Source organism: Aquarana catesbeiana, linkage group LG01 (assembly GCF_042186555.1).
Source record: "Aquarana catesbeiana isolate 2022-GZ linkage group LG01, ASM4218655v1, whole genome shotgun sequence".
NCBI lineage: Eukaryota > Metazoa > Chordata > Amphibia > Anura > Ranidae > Aquarana > Aquarana catesbeiana.
Genome location: NC_133324.1, coordinates 296,266,701 through 296,286,573, shown reverse-complemented (window position 1 = coordinate 296,286,573; position 19,873 = coordinate 296,266,701). Strand labels below are relative to the sequence as shown.

The following is a 19,873-nucleotide window of genomic DNA, read 5'->3' as shown; positions in this document are numbered from 1 at the left end:
TACACCGCTCCAAAGATGCTGCTTGCAGGACTTTTTCTTAACATCCTGCCAGCGCATCGCCTCAGTGTGAAAGCACTCGGGCTTTCACACTGAGACTGCAGGGGAGCCGTTTTACAGGTGCTATTTTTAGCCCAAAAGCGCCTGAAAAATGCCCCAGTGTGAAAGGGGTCTAACTGTTAGATTTTATGAGATGAAGGGAAAAAAAAAAAAAAAAAAAATCGGCATCACATATCGGCCATCGGCCACCGCGATTTCTAAATATCGGCATCGGCCTGAGAAAAACCCATATCGGTCGACCTCTAATAAGGAGTCTGCCTTTCTATCCATCTGATCCTTAAGGACTCCAGAGTCCTCAAATGAAAGATCTGACTTTTTAGATACTTGTGATATAGGAGCATCTAATTTAGGACATTTGAAAAAAAAACCTCCTCAAAATCGGACTAAAAGGGCAACCTTCTCTTATGTCCTCTAGGCTGGAACAACCTTCTTTCAGGTTCTTTCCACTCAGAAAGGATCATATCCTTGAGAGAATGATGTACACTTGTAGACCTCTATATATCTTATCCTGAACAGACTGGGCTTGCTGAGGCATCTCAATCTGTTCAGAAGTATATATTGACCTTAATAGTTCGTCAATATCCTCAACTGGAAAAAGATACCTAGTTGAGCTACCAGTATCCTCATCCTCTGATGCAGACTCCTCATCAGATGTAGATACTGGATTCTCACCTTCTTCCAGGTCAGAAACATTATGTGAACTAATGGTCTTTGACACTAAGAGCGGTAGAGATCTAGCTGAGACTGAAGGCTCCTGAGTCACCTGAGGCTTAGTAGTGGAAGGACCTAGCCCAGCTACTCTGTCGTTAAAGGACTGAAAAGAAGCCACTACCTCCTTCATAGAAGTCATCAACTCCTTTACCAGAGGGGAGCGGAACCATCGGGCGCCCGATCGTTATGTCCGGGAGCAGACACGCCAGCCTCCACAAGCTGCGCCGCCTCACAGATTACTTCAGCAGAGCGGACATCCCAAGATGGCACCGGCGCCGCGCCGCACACCTCACTGCCTAAGCCCGGGAGCTCTCTGGAACACATTCCTGAGGAGATGGACAGCTCAGCCCCAGCAGAAGATTCCTCTCAGCCCTCACCCGCTGACAGAGGTAAGAGAGCTGCACAATCTCCAGCCCTCTCACCCACCAAAGCTCCCCTGCTTAAGAAGCAGCACTGGGACCCCCCAGCCACTGCAGGCCCTGAACTGCAACGCTCTGACTCACTAGCCACACTGCCTGCCACTGACCAGCCAGCATCTGAGCATACACTTAAGCTCATGCTGTTATCAATACAACATGACATCTGTAATGAATTACGATCATCGATCACCATACTACATTCTAGAATAGATCAAGTAGAAGACCGCACTGATGATATTGAAAAACAGCTCACTGAGCACACTGCGGCCTATAACGAAATGACGGATGCCCATGATCACTACGCTGAGGAGATTCAATATCTGCAAGCCAAAGTTGCGGATTTAGAAGATCGTTCAAGGAGGAATAGCATTAAATTTAGGGGGGTACCAGAGTCTGTTAAACCCCCAGAATTGATCCCCTACATACAGTAATTATTCCTCACACTTATACCTCAACTGCGCCAAGCTGACATGATTATTGACCGGGCACATCGCCTTTTCAAACCCAACCACCTCCCTGCATCTGTGCCTAGAGATGTCCTTGCACACATCCATTTATTTCAAGTGAAAGAAACGTTCATGACGGCTGCCAGATCCACCTCTCCGCTTCCTGATCCTTACTCCTCGGTGTCCCTATACGCTGACATCTCTGCTGCCACTGCTCAAAAAAGGAGAGAATTCTCACAGACCACCGCAACCCTCAGGAAAAACAACATCCCATACAAGTGGGGCTTTCCTACCAAACTGGTAGTCACGCACCAGAACCAGAGTACCACCATCTTCACTCTCAAAGATGGCATCAAGCGAATGCTCAACTGGGGCCTAATCACCGCACCGCCACCTGAAACACTGCCTCAGTGGCACCCGACATCGGCTTCAGGTCCCAGGCGCCATACTCCTACTTCCTTCCACCCTGCAGGTAAAGACTACCTATGTCTCCACTCCTTTAATCCAGCAAGTGCTCCTTGGAAGATTTTTGAGACATTGAACTTGCACTACCACACCTCAATTTTGTCCCTGATGAGCGTACCACTATGTACACTCCCTTCTCTTTCCCTCAGAGAAAGAAAAGTGCCAAGCACTTGAAAGACCCTTTGCTGCGTCTTTTTTCTCTCTTTTGTGTTATACCAAGTTCATAGTTTACCATCACAGGTTTTATCTACTGCAGTATACGTATATTTGATTGCCGTTAGATTATTGACTAAGTTTGATTACTTTGACTCTTTATTACAGGTCTACCCCCTCATACACACCCCTATACATACCCACTAACAGCATGCAAACCACATCCTCTCCCTCCACCACAGGCTATCCGCCTCCCGACATGTCAATCACCTTCACATCCATTAATGCAAAGGGCCTAAACCCCCCTTACAAAAGAAGTTTACTGTGGAAATAAGCTTTAACACACACCTCTGACATACTATGTGTACAGGAAACTCATTTTGCATCCAGCAAACTCCCATCCTGTTACCACAAGCAATACCCACACTGCTACTTTGCCAACGCCGCCAAGACAAAAGCAGGTGTGTTAAGCTTGCCATACGCTCCACGGTTTCATTCCAACCACTCCACGCTGACATAGACCCTGATGGCAGATTCATAATGTTGAATGCCACTATCAACAACCAAACCATCACCATTGCTAACATCTATTCCCCCAATACCAACCAACACCGCTTCTACAAATTCCTGTTGAAGAAGGTGGAACCCTTTAAACAAGGCCCCTTGATCATCTGCGGTGACTTCAACCAAATTATTGATGCTTCGCTAGACACCTCTAATCCTGCCCGCAAACACTCCACCTCTCTCGCCTCCCTGCTCCACTCGGAAGACCTTTAGGATCCCTGGAGATGCCATCATGGCGCACTCACAAACAAAAACAATACCATCTGGAGGCTTGACACCTCTATTATTGCACGCCCGCTGTACCAAAAACAGATTCTATCCGAGTTGCAACAATATTTTACGATAAATGACGGATCGTGGGCAACCCCACCGTACTATGGAATGCCCACAAGGCCTATATTAGAGGCCTCCTAATCAAGTTAGGGGCTCACGAGAAGAAACAATATAATTCCATCACAAACAAACTCCTAGATCAGATACGTACTCTCGAACAAGCTAATAAACCCCATCCCTCTCCTCAACTCTGAACTGCAAACAGCTAGACAAGCCCTCAGTGATCACCTCCACAAAAAAACTTCGACTACCACCTCAAATGCCCCCGCCTACAATCCTATTCACAACACAACAAACCTGGGGCATACCTAGCTAAACAACTCAAACGCAAAATAGCACTAAAATCCCGTTCCTTACAGACCACCATGGCATAAAACATACTAACCCTAAAAACATTGAGGACCAATTTAGTTCTTATTACTCCAAATTATACAATCTCACCAGCACTAGCTCTGCCTCACCACCCTCCTCCTCTGATATAGAGCACTCGCAGGTTTATAGACCTGATACAGTGGGTGGAGCACCATTAAACGCCTTCTCTGCTCATCTCCCTTGAGAGGCGTTTGACAGAGTGGATTGGTCCTATCTAACAGCGGTCCTACAAAAATTTGGCTTTTCTGGGACCATCCTAAAGGCAATACTCGCCCTCTACTCCTCCCCCAGCACCAGAGTAATGACTTTTGGGCTACTCTCAGACCCCTTCCGTATCTCCAATGGGACACGTCAGGGGTGCCAACTTTCACCCCTGATATTCGCCCTTGTCATGGAACCCCTAGCCCAATCAATTATAGACAACCCGCTTATCTCAGGTATAGCAATAGCACATGAAACTCACAAAATTGGCCTGTACGCGGATGATGTCATCATCTCCCTAACTGACCCAGTCACCTCACTCCCTGCACTCCACAGCACCCTGGATTTATTCAGCAAAGTCTCTCTATATAAAATCAACTTCTCTAAATACAGCATGCTAGGTATAAGACTGGACCAACAAGCCAAACATGATGTTACCAACTGCACGTCCTTCTCGTTGGCACCTAACTCCACCCTTACATACCTGGGCATACAACTGACCACACCCTCATCGCTCTATCAACCTTAGTAACCTCAGTAATCTTACAGCCAAACTACAAAAAACCGTACAAGACCTCACCGACTGCCTCCTGGGCAGGCAAAATCGCCCTTGCTAAAATGTTTCTCCTACCCCATGTTCTATATGTATTCCGAACCCTCCCCATACCCTTTCTCAAACAACAAATAATGCAATTGCAATCCATAATTACCACATTCATATGGGGCGGCAGGCGTTCTCGACTTAAAAGCACCACTCTCTGTAAACCGGTTACTACTGGTGGGATGGGAGCACCGGACTTAGCAGCCTACTATAAAGCGACAATACTTGACCAGGCCAAAACCTGGTGGAACACCACTCACCAAACCACATGGTTACAAATAGAACAAGCAGCACTCACCTCCCACCCCAAACTGATCCTGTGTGCCCTTTTCCTGCAATACCATGAGACTCACTCATTCCTTGAAACTATTAATGCTACCATCCGGATATAGAAAGACACCATACAAACGTCTAAGGGTATCCCACTGTGCCTACTCAAACATATACCACTGGAAACCCTCCACATTCTGAACCCCTGACATCAATGTCTCTGAATGGATCGTCATGGGCATCCCCAACATTGGAAACCTTTACCAGGGTTCCACTCTCAGATCATTCCACACTCTTCAAGCCATCTTTCACATAGGCCATAAAGACTTCTTCAAATATCTTAGAACACGATCGATTCTTTCTAAGATACAATGGTCTGAAAACTTGCTGCCATGGCACATATTGACATTTTTCAACCTCACTTCGCCCCACCAACGTGGAATCTCATTTTGCTAAAAACTCCTCACCGAAACCTGCCCTACATCCAAATCCCCCACGATGCTAAAATGGGAACAAATACTACAACGCTCCTACACTCCCCAGCAATGGCATCGCTCACTCCAAACACCCCTGAAAATCTCCAAATGCCTACTCCATTGGGAATAGTCCAAAAAATACACCATAACTGGTACCTCACCCCAACCAAACTTGCCCATGTATACCCAAATGCAAGCAATCTTTGCTGGAGAAATTGTGGATCCCCAGGTACCCCACTCCACATATGGTGGGACTGCCCAATCCTGACGACGCTATGGTCTATGCTTTCTAAACTCCTTCTCTCCATTCTCCTGGTTCCTGTATCCCGGTCTCCACAAATGGTACTATTAGGCCTTGACCTGGAACTTTGGCCTCAATCCTCACAAACTGTTATCTCCCATGTTCTTATTGCTACACGCTTAGCCATTGCCAAGAACTGGAAATCCCTTCAGCCCCCCTCCAGCTCGGAAATAACCACACTCCTAAATAACCACTGCCTGATGGAACTTATGCACACCAAAGCCCACCTACAAGTTCCTAGATTCCAAACAAGCAGGGACCTTTGACTTAAACACCCTAAATGCATACCTCCCATGAACGAACTCCCACACAACTGACACCCCTATCCTGCCAGCATCCGAATGATGTAACCCTGTTTACATGTTGTGCTCCTCTCCGTTAACACGATGTTTACTGTTGTTGTTACCTACTAAGGCTCACAGCAATACTACACTACCTCCCCTAACCCTATGTAGACCTTCCATTGTTATACTGAATCGACTATTACCTGCATTATTCTATGTAAATTACTGTTTGCTTGTAACCTCCTTTATATGTATACTCACAATAAACTTGAGTTTCAAAAAAAAAAAAAAAGGCTTATACAGACCCCCCTGCTGCAGAAGCTCTTTATCCACAGATAAGGGCTTACCTTGAGGGCAGTATTGGACTCGGATGACGTTGCTGGCTCAACTCGAGCGGGTGCTCCATCCTCAATCCTGTCCTCAGACTCCATAGAGGAGAACATAAGCCAGCTGGTGAGACTCCTGACCGCCGCTGCACTGCTAAAATAGTCTGCCCTTCGTTTGGCAGACTGTTTCCAAAGCAGCGAGTCCCTTGCATTGTACCTTGAGTACCCGTGCATTGAGATCCTTTAAGAAAACAGTGTGCAGGAAGTGCATCATGTCACTTTCGGTTCCGGTGCCATCTTGCCACATCACCGGAAGTCCTCCCACGCCATTTTGGTACACCCAACACGGGGAAGACAGGAGGAAGATGCCTCTCCACACAGCTAGAGGCTGGAAATGGAAGGGAGTTGCCGCTGCTAAACCACCAGGGAGGCAAGTAACCCAATACATACAGGGGGCCCTTCTTGGTCTATAAACATAGAAAAGCACTCCAGACATGGCCACAACCAGTCCTGGATATCACCAACAGAAGGGGGGTCCACCAACCACAGTTACCAGACCTATATACAAAAACAAACATTACGGTGTGCTCCTGGAGGGTCTGGAAACACAAAACAACTGAGGGTCAGAGGAGAGGGAGGGGCCCTTTAAATTGTGTCTTGTGTTTCCTGTAGAGGGCGGAGCCAATCGTCTCTCAAGTAGCTGTCCTGGAAGATGAGGTGGGAAAAAAATTGGTTTTAAAGCGCCCCCGTCCCTGCATACTCACATACCAAAGAAAACACATATGTAAGTCACGCCCGCAAATGTAAACGGTGTTCACATCACACATGTGAGGTATCGCTGCAATCGTTAGAGTGAGAGCAATAATTCTAGCAAAAGACCGCCTCTGTAACTCTAAACTGGTAACCATTTTAAACGTCACCTATGGAGATTTTTTAAGTACCGTAGTTTGTCACCATTCCACGAGTGCGTGCAATTTGAAAGCGTAACATGTTCACTATCTATTTACTCGGCGCTACAACATCTTTCACAATATGCAAAAAAATTGGGCTAAATATTTTTTCACAAAAAATTGTGTTTGAAAGACTGCTGCAGAAATACTGTGTGACATAAAATATTGCAAGGACCGCCATGTTATTCTCTAGGGGCTTTGCTAAAAAAAAAAAAAAAAAAAAAAAAATATATATATATATATATATATATATATAATGTTTGGGGGTTCTAAGTAATTTTCTAGCAAAAAATACTGATTTTTAACTTCTAAACAACAAATGTCAGAAATAGTCTTGGTCTTGAAATGGTTAAGTTCATGAGCGTGTAAAGGCAGGCGTCCCAATACTTTTGGTAATATAGTGTATGTTACGTAGCCTCCCTGGCGGTATGAATATGTCAGATTTTTGCGTCTCAAAGCGGTACAATTGTTTTGCATAGAAATTTGGTGTTTTATATGGTAGGCCTGTAATTCTTAGTAATAACACACTTAAATCTGTCCAAACAAGAATCTAGTAGATATCCCGGGTATGATAAAGTTTGAAACACAAAATCATAAATTATAAGATAAATAACTAACTATAAATAATTATAAAAAATAATATAATAATAATAAAATTAATTTCCCCACTATCGCTCAATTCTGCAAGTGTTCTAATTTACTAATCGCTGTTTTCTAGCTGGTCTAAAACCACTTTTGATGTAAAAGGGACACTTTTTGGTTGCCATGGACAATCTCAAGTTTCCAGGCAGAATGAACAGTTTATATAATATAAAACTGCATGCATGGCACTGGACAAACCACTACGGACAAAAGGGATGTGAAATGATTTCATACAGTAATGTAATCTGTAAGATTACAGTGTACTGTGTTATGAACTTCCAATTTTTTTAATTTGCCACCGGGCTCCGCCCCCTGTGCGTCACAACGCTCGCAGGGAGCGGAGCCCGGCACACAGAGTCATCGGGCGTAGGACAGAGCCACAGACATTGCAGGATCCTGGGGACAAGGTAAGCACATTGCACCAGGATCCTGCAATGCAATCCAGTGTGTGGCTCGGGGTTACCGCTAATGGTACTGAAATTTAACCCCGAGCCACACTCGGGAAAACTGCCAGGGAGGTAGAGGGAGCGGAGCCCGGCACACAGAGTCATCGGGCGTAGGACAGAGCCACAGACATTGCAGGATCCTGGGGACAAGGTAAGCACATTGCACCAGGATCCTGCAATGCAATCCAGTGTGTGGCTCGGGGTTACCGCTAATGGTACTGAAATTTAACCCCGAGCCACACTCGGAAAAACTGCCAGGGAGGTTAATGCAAGTTAATATAGCCTCTGCAGCAACTCCTTTCTCCTAGGCTGCAGCCTTTGAAATGGAAAGCAGGGCAAGATATTTTGTAATATCTTCTCATGTGACAACACTGAAGAAATGACACTTTGCTACAATGTAAAGTAGTGAGTGTACAGCTTGTATAACAGTGTAAATTTGCTGCCCCCTCAAAATAACTCAACACACAGCTATTAATGTCTAAACCACTGGCAACAAAAGTGAGTACACCCCTAAGTGAAAATGTCCAAACTGGGCCCAATCAGCCATTTTCCCTCCCCGGTGTCATGTGACTTGTTAGTGTTACAAGGTCTCTGGTGTGAATGGGAAGCAGGTGTGTTAAATTTGGTGTTATCGCTCTTACTCTCTCATACTGGTCACTGGAAGTTTAACATGGCACATCATGGCAAAGAACTCTCTGAGGATCTGAAAAAAAGAATTGTTGCTCTACATAAAGATGGCCTAGGCTATAAGAAGATTGCCAAGACCCTGAAACTGAGCTGCAGCATGGTAGCCAAGACCATACAGCAGTGAAGCCCACCCTCGGCCCGCTCCTTGATCGAGAAAATGCAGCACTGGCACTACGCGTGCTGATGCCAGTTGATGCTGCGGCTGCTTGTGACAGACTGTGTGGGTATTTTCAGCGCCGATTATGTGCCAATTTGCGGGCAGCACGCAGGTTTAAGGAGCAGCCCTGCTTAGGGCCCCAAGCAGTGACAGTGCCCTGGGCAGCTGTTCCATTTGCCCTGCGGTAAATACGGCCCTGGTTGAAGGGGTGGGGGGGTCAGCCTGTCAGTGCTCAGACCATACACCGCAGACTGCATCAAATTGGTCTGCATGGCTGTTGTCCCAGAAGAAAGCCTCTTCTAAAGAAGATGCACAAGAAAGCCCGCAAACTGTTTGCTGAAGACAAGCAGACTAAGGACATGGATTACTGGAACCATGTCCTGTGGTCTGATGAGACAAAGATAAACGTATTTGGTTCAGATAGTGTCAAGTATGTGTGGCGGCAACCAGGTGAGGAGTACAAAGACAAGTGTGTCTTGCCTACAGTCAAGCATGGTGGTGGAAGTGTCATGGTCTGGGGCTGCATGAGTGTTGCTGGCACTGGGGAGCTACAGTTCATTGAGGGAACTATGAATGCCAACATGTACTGTGACATACTGAAGCAGAGCATGTTCCCCTCCCTTCGGAGACTGGGCCGCAGGGCAGTATTCCAACATGATAACAACCCCAAAACACACCCAAAGACAACCACTGCCTTGCTAAAAAAGCTGAGGGTAAAGGTGAGGGACTGGCCAAGCATGTCTCCAGACCTAAACCCTATTGAGCATCCTCAAAACGGAAGGTGGAGGAGCTCAAGGTCTCTAACATCCACCAGCTCCGTGATGTCGTCATGGAGGAGTGGAAGAGGACTCCAGTGGCAACCTGTGAAGCTCTGGTGAACTCCATGCCCAAGTGGGTTAAGGCAGTGCTGGAAAATAATGGTGGCCACACAAAATATTGACACTTTGGGCCCAATTTGGACATTTTCACTTAGGGGTGTACTCACTTTTGTTGCCAGCGGTTTAGACATTAATGGCTGTGTGTGGAGTTTTTTTGTGAGGGGACAGCAAATTCACACTGTTATACACTCACTACTTTACATTGTAGCAAAGTGTCATTTCTTCAGTGTTGTCACATAAAAGATAAATATTTTTGTACATATTTACCTCATGATTCCCATTTGCTCTGACATGCATTGTGAGCTGTAAGGTCTTATATAAGACAGTGGCTTTCCTAATCAAGTCCAATCAGTATAATCAAACACAGCTGGACTCGAAGGTGTAGAACCATCTCAAGGATGATCAGAAGAAATGGACAGCACCTGAATTAAATATATGAGTGTCACAGCAAAGGGTCTGAATACTTAGGACCATGTGATATTTCAGTTTTTCTTTTTTTAATAAATCTGCAAAAATGTCAAACAATTCTGTGTTTTTCTGTCAATATGGGGTGCTGTGTGTACATTAATGAGGAAAAAGATGAACTTAAATGATTTTAGCGAATGGCTGCAATATAACAAAGAGTGAAAAATTTAAGGGGGTCTGAATACTTTTCGTCCCCACTGTGTATAGATGAGATAGAGGCAGAGATAGAGGCAGAGATAGAGGCAGAGATAGAATTTAATTCCCCGAATGCCCGCAGCATAGAACTATGGTGGCGAGTCACACAGCTATTCGCGCACTCGAGCATGTTCTGACAATATAATTGTGCTTGCAGACCAGTTGGTTCAGTCTTTATATATTAGTAGAAGAAGCAACATATGTGTGTGCTGCGCTGTTAGCGGAAAATGAGTGACAGCAATCTGGAGAAGCAGATTAACATCAATTTGTGCGTGAAAATTGGCAAAAATGCAGGTGAAAACTTTAGCTGTTACAACACACTTATGGTGAACACTCCGTGAAGAAATCAAGTGTTTTTAAATGGCATAGAGGGTTTAAAGGAGGGGCAGGAAGATGTCAAAGAACTGGCAGCCAAAAACACAAAGGACGGATGCAAATGTGGACAGAGTGTGAACCCTCGTACGCTCAGATTGAATGAGTGAATGATGACAGAAGAACTGAACATGAACAGGAAAATAGTGTGGCAGATTCTAACAGAAGACATGAGAATAAGAACAGTTTCAGGAAAGACGGTGTCTCAAATCTTGACAGATAAGACTGTCGTCTTCAAATTTTATCCAATCTTTTGAAGAATGCAGAAGTGTTTGATATTTTTTTTTTTACAGTCCATTCCAGGAAAGGGCCAAAATCATGGATGCATCAGTTTTGTGTTTAGCTAAATGAGATGGAAAATTAACCCATACAAACACTGGTAGAGCTCTCTTAAAACAGTACGTATCTGCAGGTTTCACTTCCATCACAAACCCAAAAATAAGATGGTTTATTTCTCATACTTGGATAGTAGGCAGAGCCATAAAGATCATTCCTTTTTGCTTACTGGGACATCCAGAACTGCTGGTTTACATCGTAGATCAAGTCTATTATTTAAGAGCCATTTATGCCAAAACGGCATACTGCTGTTTCAAGCTTGTAAACCTGTGCCAAGTGAAATCTGCCAATACACAGATAGGAATATGCTATAAATACGCCAGTCTTCTCACTTCAATACTTTGAATCGCTAATCATAAACAAACATGCAACAAATTTAGGTCAGTTTGCAGCCAGGTTTCCTGACTTGGATGCATGCATGTTTCTGGTTAGTAATTCAAAACATCAGTTTTTCTATCTTTGGGCTCAGGTTTCCATAAAAATCCAGTTGAATACATAGACTATTTGTCTGATGTACTGCTGTAATAATAATAAAAAACTAAGGCAGACAAAATGACATTGTACCCTACCTTCCTATGGTTTTTGATATGATGTATCGGTCTCTAATTTCCTTAGGATAAACAGATTGATCATCAACCAACAGGTCAGAGAACACAAAAACTGCAATAAAAAAATAAATAAACTGTTACATGCAGAATGGCTGCAATTAACAATGCTATATATGAGCAAGAGTAAACTAAACCAAAGTCCCTTATATAACACATATCATTTACAAGCATTTTAATAAAGGGTTTATTATAACCCATATAACTCAAACATTGCCAGATCCTCTATTAGAGCCTTGCATAGCACACTTCATTAGTGTTTTAGAAAAACGAGCATTGAAAATCCCTATTTAGAGCTGTCTTCAGGCCGGTCACACGACTCCCGGCCGCTGTACAGCTCCGATGGATGGCTTCTGCAGGAGGGGCCGTGATCTCCCTCCGACATCATCCGGGGAGATCACATGGCCACTTAGCCTCTCCTGCAGTAGCCCTGGAAACCGGCCGAGAGTCACGTGACCGGCCTGAAGATCAAGCCAAATCAGTATTTACAATGCTCGTTTTTAAAAAAAACCTAATGCAGTGTGGTATGCCAGGATATAATAGAGAGACTGGTAGTGAGCATTTAACATTTTTCATTTTGCTAATAGTGGCAGGGCGCGGAGACACACAGACACCAGCTGACAGGCAAGGAGGGGGTGAGGGGGAGAGAGGTGAGCAAAGAGGACAGCTGCGTATGACGGAGGGACGGTGTTCAGGGCTCAGTAACCCTGATTTTCGTGGTCAGTACAGAGAGGGGATACAGGAAGTGGCAGGTTCAGGGAGGATTTTTACAGTTTAGAGGGGGGCAGATTACACAGCACAAGCGCTGTGCTGTTCAATCTGCTTTAAGGGACCAGGAAATCTATTTTTTTTTTTAGTTAAGAAACACTTTAATCTTTTTAGAAAATACTCTAAAAAGAGCAGTCACTAATGAAAATCGCACCTGTTCATTCATGCATTTGTGTACTTAGACAAACCCATGAACTCACTAAAGGGCGACTGATATTCAGGGATTATGAATTAAAGAACCAAAGGCAAACCTTTTTCCTTTTTTATAGTAAGGGAGGATTATAGCCTCTGTCAAGTTTTCAAGTTTTTTTTTTTAAGCCATCACTGTACCATTGGGGAGATTCCCATTCATGAAGACACGGACAGCAATAAAAAGGGAAAAAAAAAAAAAAAAAAACACACACCACCACACGTGACAGGCGTCAAATCCCTCGCCACTTAATCTAAAACTAAAAAAAAAAAAAAAAAAAAAAAAGGCTGGCCATACATTATAAAATGCTCTTGTATACTTTTCCTTTAGATTTACCAAAACTATATAATATAACATGAGGTCAAACATAAACACTTTCAATGGTTATGCAATCAGGCAGGCCCTTGCACTACATAGTTGACGGCAAATTTAAAAGAAATTGAAAAAGAAAATTGTTACGTTTTTTAACTTCAGTTCTACTTTCAGGTCAAAACACTTCAGTGAATTATTCAGAAGAAAAAGACAGGCTTTTACTGCCATCTTGTGACAGGATCATGTGTGAAATTAATCTATATTTTGGGAATATGCTATTATACCTTTGGCTCAGGAAAATCTTGTATTAATAGTATAAGTTGCAATATTAAAAGCACACCTTCCCCCTCTCCCTTTTCATGTATTTATCTCTCTCCCCCCTTCCACCCCAAACCCAACAGGGGTTATCCTTTTCCCACATACTCCCCTCACCCTCACTCCCCACTACTTTCTCTGCTGCCACCCCATCTTGCCATCCATCCCCTGACCTGTCCAAGACTAGATTATGTGCAATTGGGACATCGAATCTTTCCCATGCCACCCTCCTCCTTCACCCAAGAATAAAAACATTTGCAGTAAAATCAGTTACCAAGCAGCACTAATTACCACTTCAGTTATACAATCACAGCACCAAAGCAAGTTGTTATGGTTACAAGTACTTCATAGAAGTATGCTACATTACTGTATCTACTTGTATATATATACACACACACACACACTTACATGACTTCACCATTTTACCAGAGTGTATTTGCTCATTTCCACTGTCTGTGCAAATGTGAAGAAGAGAAATGAGGAGAAAAAAAAAAAAGTGAAGTTGTTCTTCAAAGCTTGCACCTCTCTCCCACAGTGTAACCCACATAGCAGTATTATTTGCCTTCAGTCCCACTCCAGAGATCTTAAGGCTCCAGTCACACCAATGCGTTTTATCATACTTTTTGTAGAAACGCAGGAAATTTTTTTTAACATGGGTTCCTGTGGAACATGTTCACATCAATGCATTTTCGTGCCTCTGCGTTTCCCCCAAAAAACACACACCATAAAAAAAACGCAAAACGCAAATCGTGGCAAAATAACGCAGAAAGCACAGCAAAAAGCATTGCAGAAACGCTCAAAAGCAACATGCATAGATGTGAATCGAGCCTTAGACACCATTTGAATGTGCAATTTGCCATGCTGTGAATCCGGCGGCAAGAATCTACTGATTCCTGGTCTTGGGATTGACAGCTGTATGTGGATAGCTGTGGTCCATGTGCCTGTACACTGCAGCTATTCGTGTCCATTTCTGATTATCAGTGATTATCTGCAGTGAAAAAGAAATGCACATTTTTTGCAGGTAAAAAAGTGCATCTATTATTTTTTTTCTTAGGAGCCTGCAGAGCATTGTACCAGCAATCATCAGAACGTGGGTGTAATGTCAGGCTCCTTACAGACTCTCGGTACAGCAGTCCGCCCGTACCTCCTGTACAGGCAGGCAGTTACTGAAATGCAGGAAGAATCCAACTACAAGCTCCCTCACAATTCATCGAGAACTACAAGCCGTCTGCCGCGGTGGAAGATGGGACTTGTAATTAATTCACAGAACTCTGTGAATGAATGAGGCTGTGCGGGTGGAGCCCAGCACAGTTGCGTTGTATTTTAAATTGTGGCAGCAGATGCAGGGAGAGGATCCTCCACCCGCTGTCACAGAGAGGGGGGATCAGAGCGGTACAAGGCTACTACTTTAGTAACATGTTACACCTGAATAGGTGTGTAAGATAAAATATATTTCTAACAACAGACATGTATCAGAAATATGAAATGTGTGGGTAACTTTAAAGCAGATTGGTGCTCGTTTACAAGCGTTTAGCCATGTTTAGAGTAACTACTTGGATCCTGGACAGAATTCTAAATTTTTTACTCGCAGCTAAAATGACTGCACTGAAACATGGATAACTGCACAGTGTGAATGGCACCATTGAAAAATGAATATATGCATTTAGAAATGTCCTCTAAATGCATATAAACACAGGGTTGACAATGCCAGTGTGAATGAGGCCTAAATGAAGCTGTGATGCATATGCTTAGTAGACGCAAGGCCTTGATGGTCATTTTTCTGATTAAAGGCTGTGTGGCTCTGGGCTGGGCTACAGAGTAAAGATCTCAGGTGAGGGTCAAAGATAAGTATGCAAAGATGCAAGTTGCACTTGGGGGGGAGTTGCGGAGCTTAAGGAATATTTTACTAAACATGAAGTCTTCCTCAAATTAAGGCAATGGCTCAAGAACATTGATTACGCATGAAACATGTGACAGTCAAAATATGCAGTCTGCAACCCACTGAGGAGATATTCTCTCACTTCCTGTGAAGGAAGTGAATGAGAATTTTTCCAATGTGGGCACAAACAGCAAGACAAGTACTAATCAGAACAGTAAACAAAACCAGATAGCAAAAAAATACCATCTGTGTCCCTGTTTGGTATATTTCCCCACACATTCCTGTGAAAACAACCATCTCGACAGCAATGAAAAACTGCTCAGAACTAAAGGTTCTGAACCTTCCCCATTCAACTAAAAAGAACATTTTAAGAAAAAATAAAATAAACAGTAACTGCCACAAGAATAAAATACCTCTGTTGGTTGGTAATGAAAGAGCAATTTCAGCATTGTTTGTTAAAGGCAATGTATTCCCTCGTCCAATAAGCTGCTTGTTAAGAAAAGTTCCATTGCCACTTAAATCTTCAATGTAGGCAACAACCGACAAGCCAGATACAGCTTCCTATGAAAAACACAAAAATGATTTTCTTTTTTGCATTAAAAACCCTTCAACATTGAATACTTTTCATACAGTCTACTTTACAATTCATTTGAATGAAAGAAATTAGAACAATATAATTAGCATAATTCTAGTACTCACCCTAAAAATCCGAAAGTGCTTTTTGCTGTAAGTTTTGTATCTCTCCGTTTGATTTATTATTGGTTTATCAAAAGTATAATCACAGTGCTTGTCCCTTCCAAATTCATATTGTTCATTAATACAATCTGTTCAAAAAACAAAATATTTAAAAAACGTTTGATGAAAACCTAATTGAGAGAAATTTTACCAATCAGTCATTAGTATTCTTATAAATTTTACTGAAAGCAGCACTCCAGAACTGTGCATACAGTTCAAATACCTTACAGTGTAACTCTAAATGTTATGGAAGGAAACACTTGCATAGGTACACTTGCCCCGGGATCTTCTTTCTTTCCCTTTGAATAGATTTCACTTTATTTTCTCGTGTCTCCAGGACAGAAGCCAAGGGGTAATCTTCCCAGTGTGGGAACAGACAGCAGAGGTTTTAATCTTTCTCTACTCGGTCCAAAGGGAGTGCACAATCTAGTCTTACCACTAAGGCCCCATTCACACCTACGCATTTTTAGTGCATTTTGCAGATTTGCACTACAGTCCATTTAACATGGTTTCCTATGGATCACGTTCTGTAGTGCAAATTTGCAAAATGCAAAAAGCACTAAAAATGCATAGTAAATTCACATTTGTAGTCCACCTTAATATGTCATGCATCTTTCTTTCAAGAAAGAGAGTGGCTTCGATTTAAATACATATCATTTTATTGTTTAGATATTAATTTGAAGAAAGATGGGAAAAATAGGGAAATAATTACTATTTTCAGCATTTTTCCTCAATCCTTCTAATGCCGCTTACACACGAGCACGAACGACTTTTCCACGGACTAGGTCCAGACTCCGTCGGACAATTCGATCGTGTGTGGGCTCCAGCGGACTTTATTTTCCCAAAAGTCCGACAGTCCTAGAAATAAAACATGTTTCAAATCTTTCCGATGGACTCGAGTCCGGTCGAAAAGTCCATTCGTCTGTATGCTAGTCCGACAGACAAAAACCGACGCTAGGGCAGCTATTGGCTACTGGCTATGAACTTCCTTATTTTAGTCCGGTCGTACGTCATCACGTACGAATCCGTCGGACTTTGGTTGATCGTGTGTAGGCAAGTCCGTTCATTCGAAAGTCCGTCGAAAAAAAGTCAGTCGGACCTAGTCCGTCGAAAAGTCCGCCCGTGTGTACGCGGCATTAGTTTATGTGAACAGGAATAGGATCAAAACTCGTGTGGAAATTTCATTCCAAGTAGTTCCAATACTACTTATTTCAGTTTTTTGTCATATGGTTTTTATTGAAGTTTCATAATGAAAAAAGACATGGAACCAAGAATCAGGAGTAACAGAAATACAGATAACAGTGGGTAACAATAGCATTATACATATCATCTTGCATATTTATGAGGAAGTGGAATACGAAAAAGGGAGGAAAAAGTATAATTAGTCAGTTTTGAGGTGGAGAAGTCATGCATCCCATTGATAATGACATTTCTTATGCCCTTTGTGCTGAAGAGTAAAACAAATGTTAATGCCTGAACACAGTTTTGCAACTTTGACATACATGTGTTAGTAAAACTGTATCATCACAACTACTTTGTGCATCCAGGTGGACTATACTTTGATCATCTTCCCGCATCTGCTGTCGCAATTTGAAAACAGCGTGGCTGTGTGGTTTCCTGTGAATGAAAGCACTACAAGTACTGTTTTCCATTGCAGCGTACGGCTTGTAGTTCTCAATGAACTACAAGGGCGCTGGTGAGCGATCTCATAGTTCCTGCAATTTAGTTGCTGTCTAATCATACAGAAGGTACAAGAAGACAACTGACCAAGTCTGCAGGATCCTGGCATTGCGGAAGGCTGCAATGTTTACAGGATGCAATTGTTTTTTATCTGCAAAAAGATGTGCATTTATTAATTTTTTATCAAAAGGTGTGCTTATTCTTTTAAGCAAGTTATTTGTATAGGCTAATGTAATTTAAAATTGAACCTGATTATTAACAGCCAAGGTCTACAGTTTTACTATCCCCCCCACTGCCAAACTAAATCCTAACATGCAGCTGGTGGGGACATGGTGCACATGCTGATACCGCAATCTTGCACGTTGCAGCAAATTAAACCCAGCTTGTCATGTTGACAAGCAGCACCAATTAAGTCAATGGGCCTGCGCCACGACTGTGAGCCCAATCCTTGCTGAGGCGCATTAGGCCCCTTTCACACGGGCGCGCCCACTCTCCCCTATGGGGAAATCGGGCCACCGGTTCGTTTTCACCCGATCATATGCAATCCGCCAGACAGATGGAAAATAGGACCACCATCCATCTGGATTTGGCAGACAGGATCGAATAGCAGCGGGTGTCAGCAGGCATGTCACCGTTGACATCCACTGCTCAATGAGGTCTTCCTCAGAGCCTACTGTAGGCTCTGAGGAAGAAGGTAATCCTTCGAAACGCGTCAATCAGCAGTGATTTGCACATCCTCTCTCTAGGATCTGGAGACTGCTACCAATAGACGGATTGTCATATACCAAAGACTGTTACATTCTGGTTTTCTTTCCATCCTTGTGAGTAGCTTTTAATATTTTTTCTTTTAATAAATATATCAAAGGATAATGCATTCAAAAGCCTGGTGTGCCCTCTTTTTTTCTATTCTCTTCTTTGACTGCTAGGCTACCCCTATCCTGGAGGGCAACAAGGCCTAAGATATTATCCACTCTGAGCTTTGGATTGCCTGGTCAACACATTTGTGCGCAAGAGTATTTGTTTTGCTGCTATTAAAAAGATAATTTATTAGCCTGTTTCAACTGATCCTCCTGTTAGTTAATTTTTTTAATGTTACTGCCAAACACTTCAGAGAAAATGATTATTCCAGTGACTCCACTGACAACCTTTGAACTATTATTAACACGGATAAAGAAAAGTGTTGCAATGCTTCCTGAATTGGCCATAAACTAGAATAAAAGCCCGCAGTGAATAGTAAAAACATCTCAGTCACATTTATGGAAAATATATCTGAAAGCATAGAGGAGCAAAAAACAAACAAAAAAAAACAACATACCATGGTTCAAGAAACCTTTTCCTAAGGCCCACAGACGACCCCAAGGCTGTGGAGCCTGCTCATCCATTTCCACATCTTCTGGAATAGAAGCCAGATCCTGTACTGGAACTGTGTCTAAAGAGCTCAAGGTACCAGAACCAGAAGAGGAAGACTGACTGTATGACTGAGGAGCACTGGACGATGAACTAGACGTGCCTTGAGATGTGCCTTGAGTGGTGCCTTGAGATGTGCCTTGAGATTGCTGTGAATGTTGGGATTCACCCTTCGTGTCACGGGACATAGTGAAACTAAATGAAGAGAAAAAATGGCAAGCAAATATACTTGAGATTATATATGTTGTCTATAGGCAGATACAGATGAATATTATACCTTAGCTACGTATCTTGTGCTCTGGGCTATTGCCACTGTTACATGGATGTCTAAATCAAACCAGTACAGTATTTGCAGTATATCAAAAAGGAAAAGTGGGTGTATAACTTTTTAACAAGTGTCAGTCATATCAGATAACTGGTCGCAACTTATAAGACAGGACCAGGGATCTTGTTAAAATTCATATCACCGGTCAAACAACAGAATGGTGTGAATGGAACTGAAGGTAACGGTTGTCTGATGTTCACTTTGCTACAGAACAAGTCAGAGGTCCTTTCCAGACCTGCACATACCAGCCATGGCCACCTCCCTCTCACTGAGAACACAAACAGGTAAGGCTGCACACAGCTTCCATCTTCATTTTAAAATGTTTAAAGGATAAGTTCACCTTTCATAACATGTTACACCCATATTTACAGTGGTAAAGCGCCGCTTTAGGCCTCATGTACACTGCTGCTGGTAAACGGACGTTTAGGAGCAGTTGGTCATTTTTTCAGCTGCCCCTGAACTCTCCTCTATGTTAACTTATCAGTACATGTACACAGGGTCCTTTATAGTCGTTTCTAGGCAGTTGAGTTTTTTGGAATGCATTTTTTTG

The 19,873-nt window shown here is 43.0% G+C and overlaps 1 protein-coding gene across 1 annotated transcript in view; it reads right to left on the bottom strand.

Annotated features, from left to right (window-relative positions):
- The window catches only part of CHEK2 (checkpoint kinase 2), a 116,244-nt gene that overhangs the window by 79,605 nt on the left and 16,766 nt on the right, over positions 1 to 19,873 (bottom strand). Inside the window, exons 2-5 of the mRNA XM_073629340.1 lie at positions 18,907 to 19,193; positions 15,876 to 16,000; positions 15,590 to 15,737; positions 11,677 to 11,767 (exon numbers count right to left, since the gene is read on the bottom strand). Coding sequence (XP_073485441.1) covers positions 11,677 to 11,767; positions 15,590 to 15,737; positions 15,876 to 16,000; positions 18,907 to 19,186 — 644 coding nt within the window. The 5' untranslated portion in view covers positions 19,187 to 19,193. The remainder of the gene's footprint in view (positions 1 to 11,676; positions 11,768 to 15,589; positions 15,738 to 15,875; positions 16,001 to 18,906; positions 19,194 to 19,873) is intronic.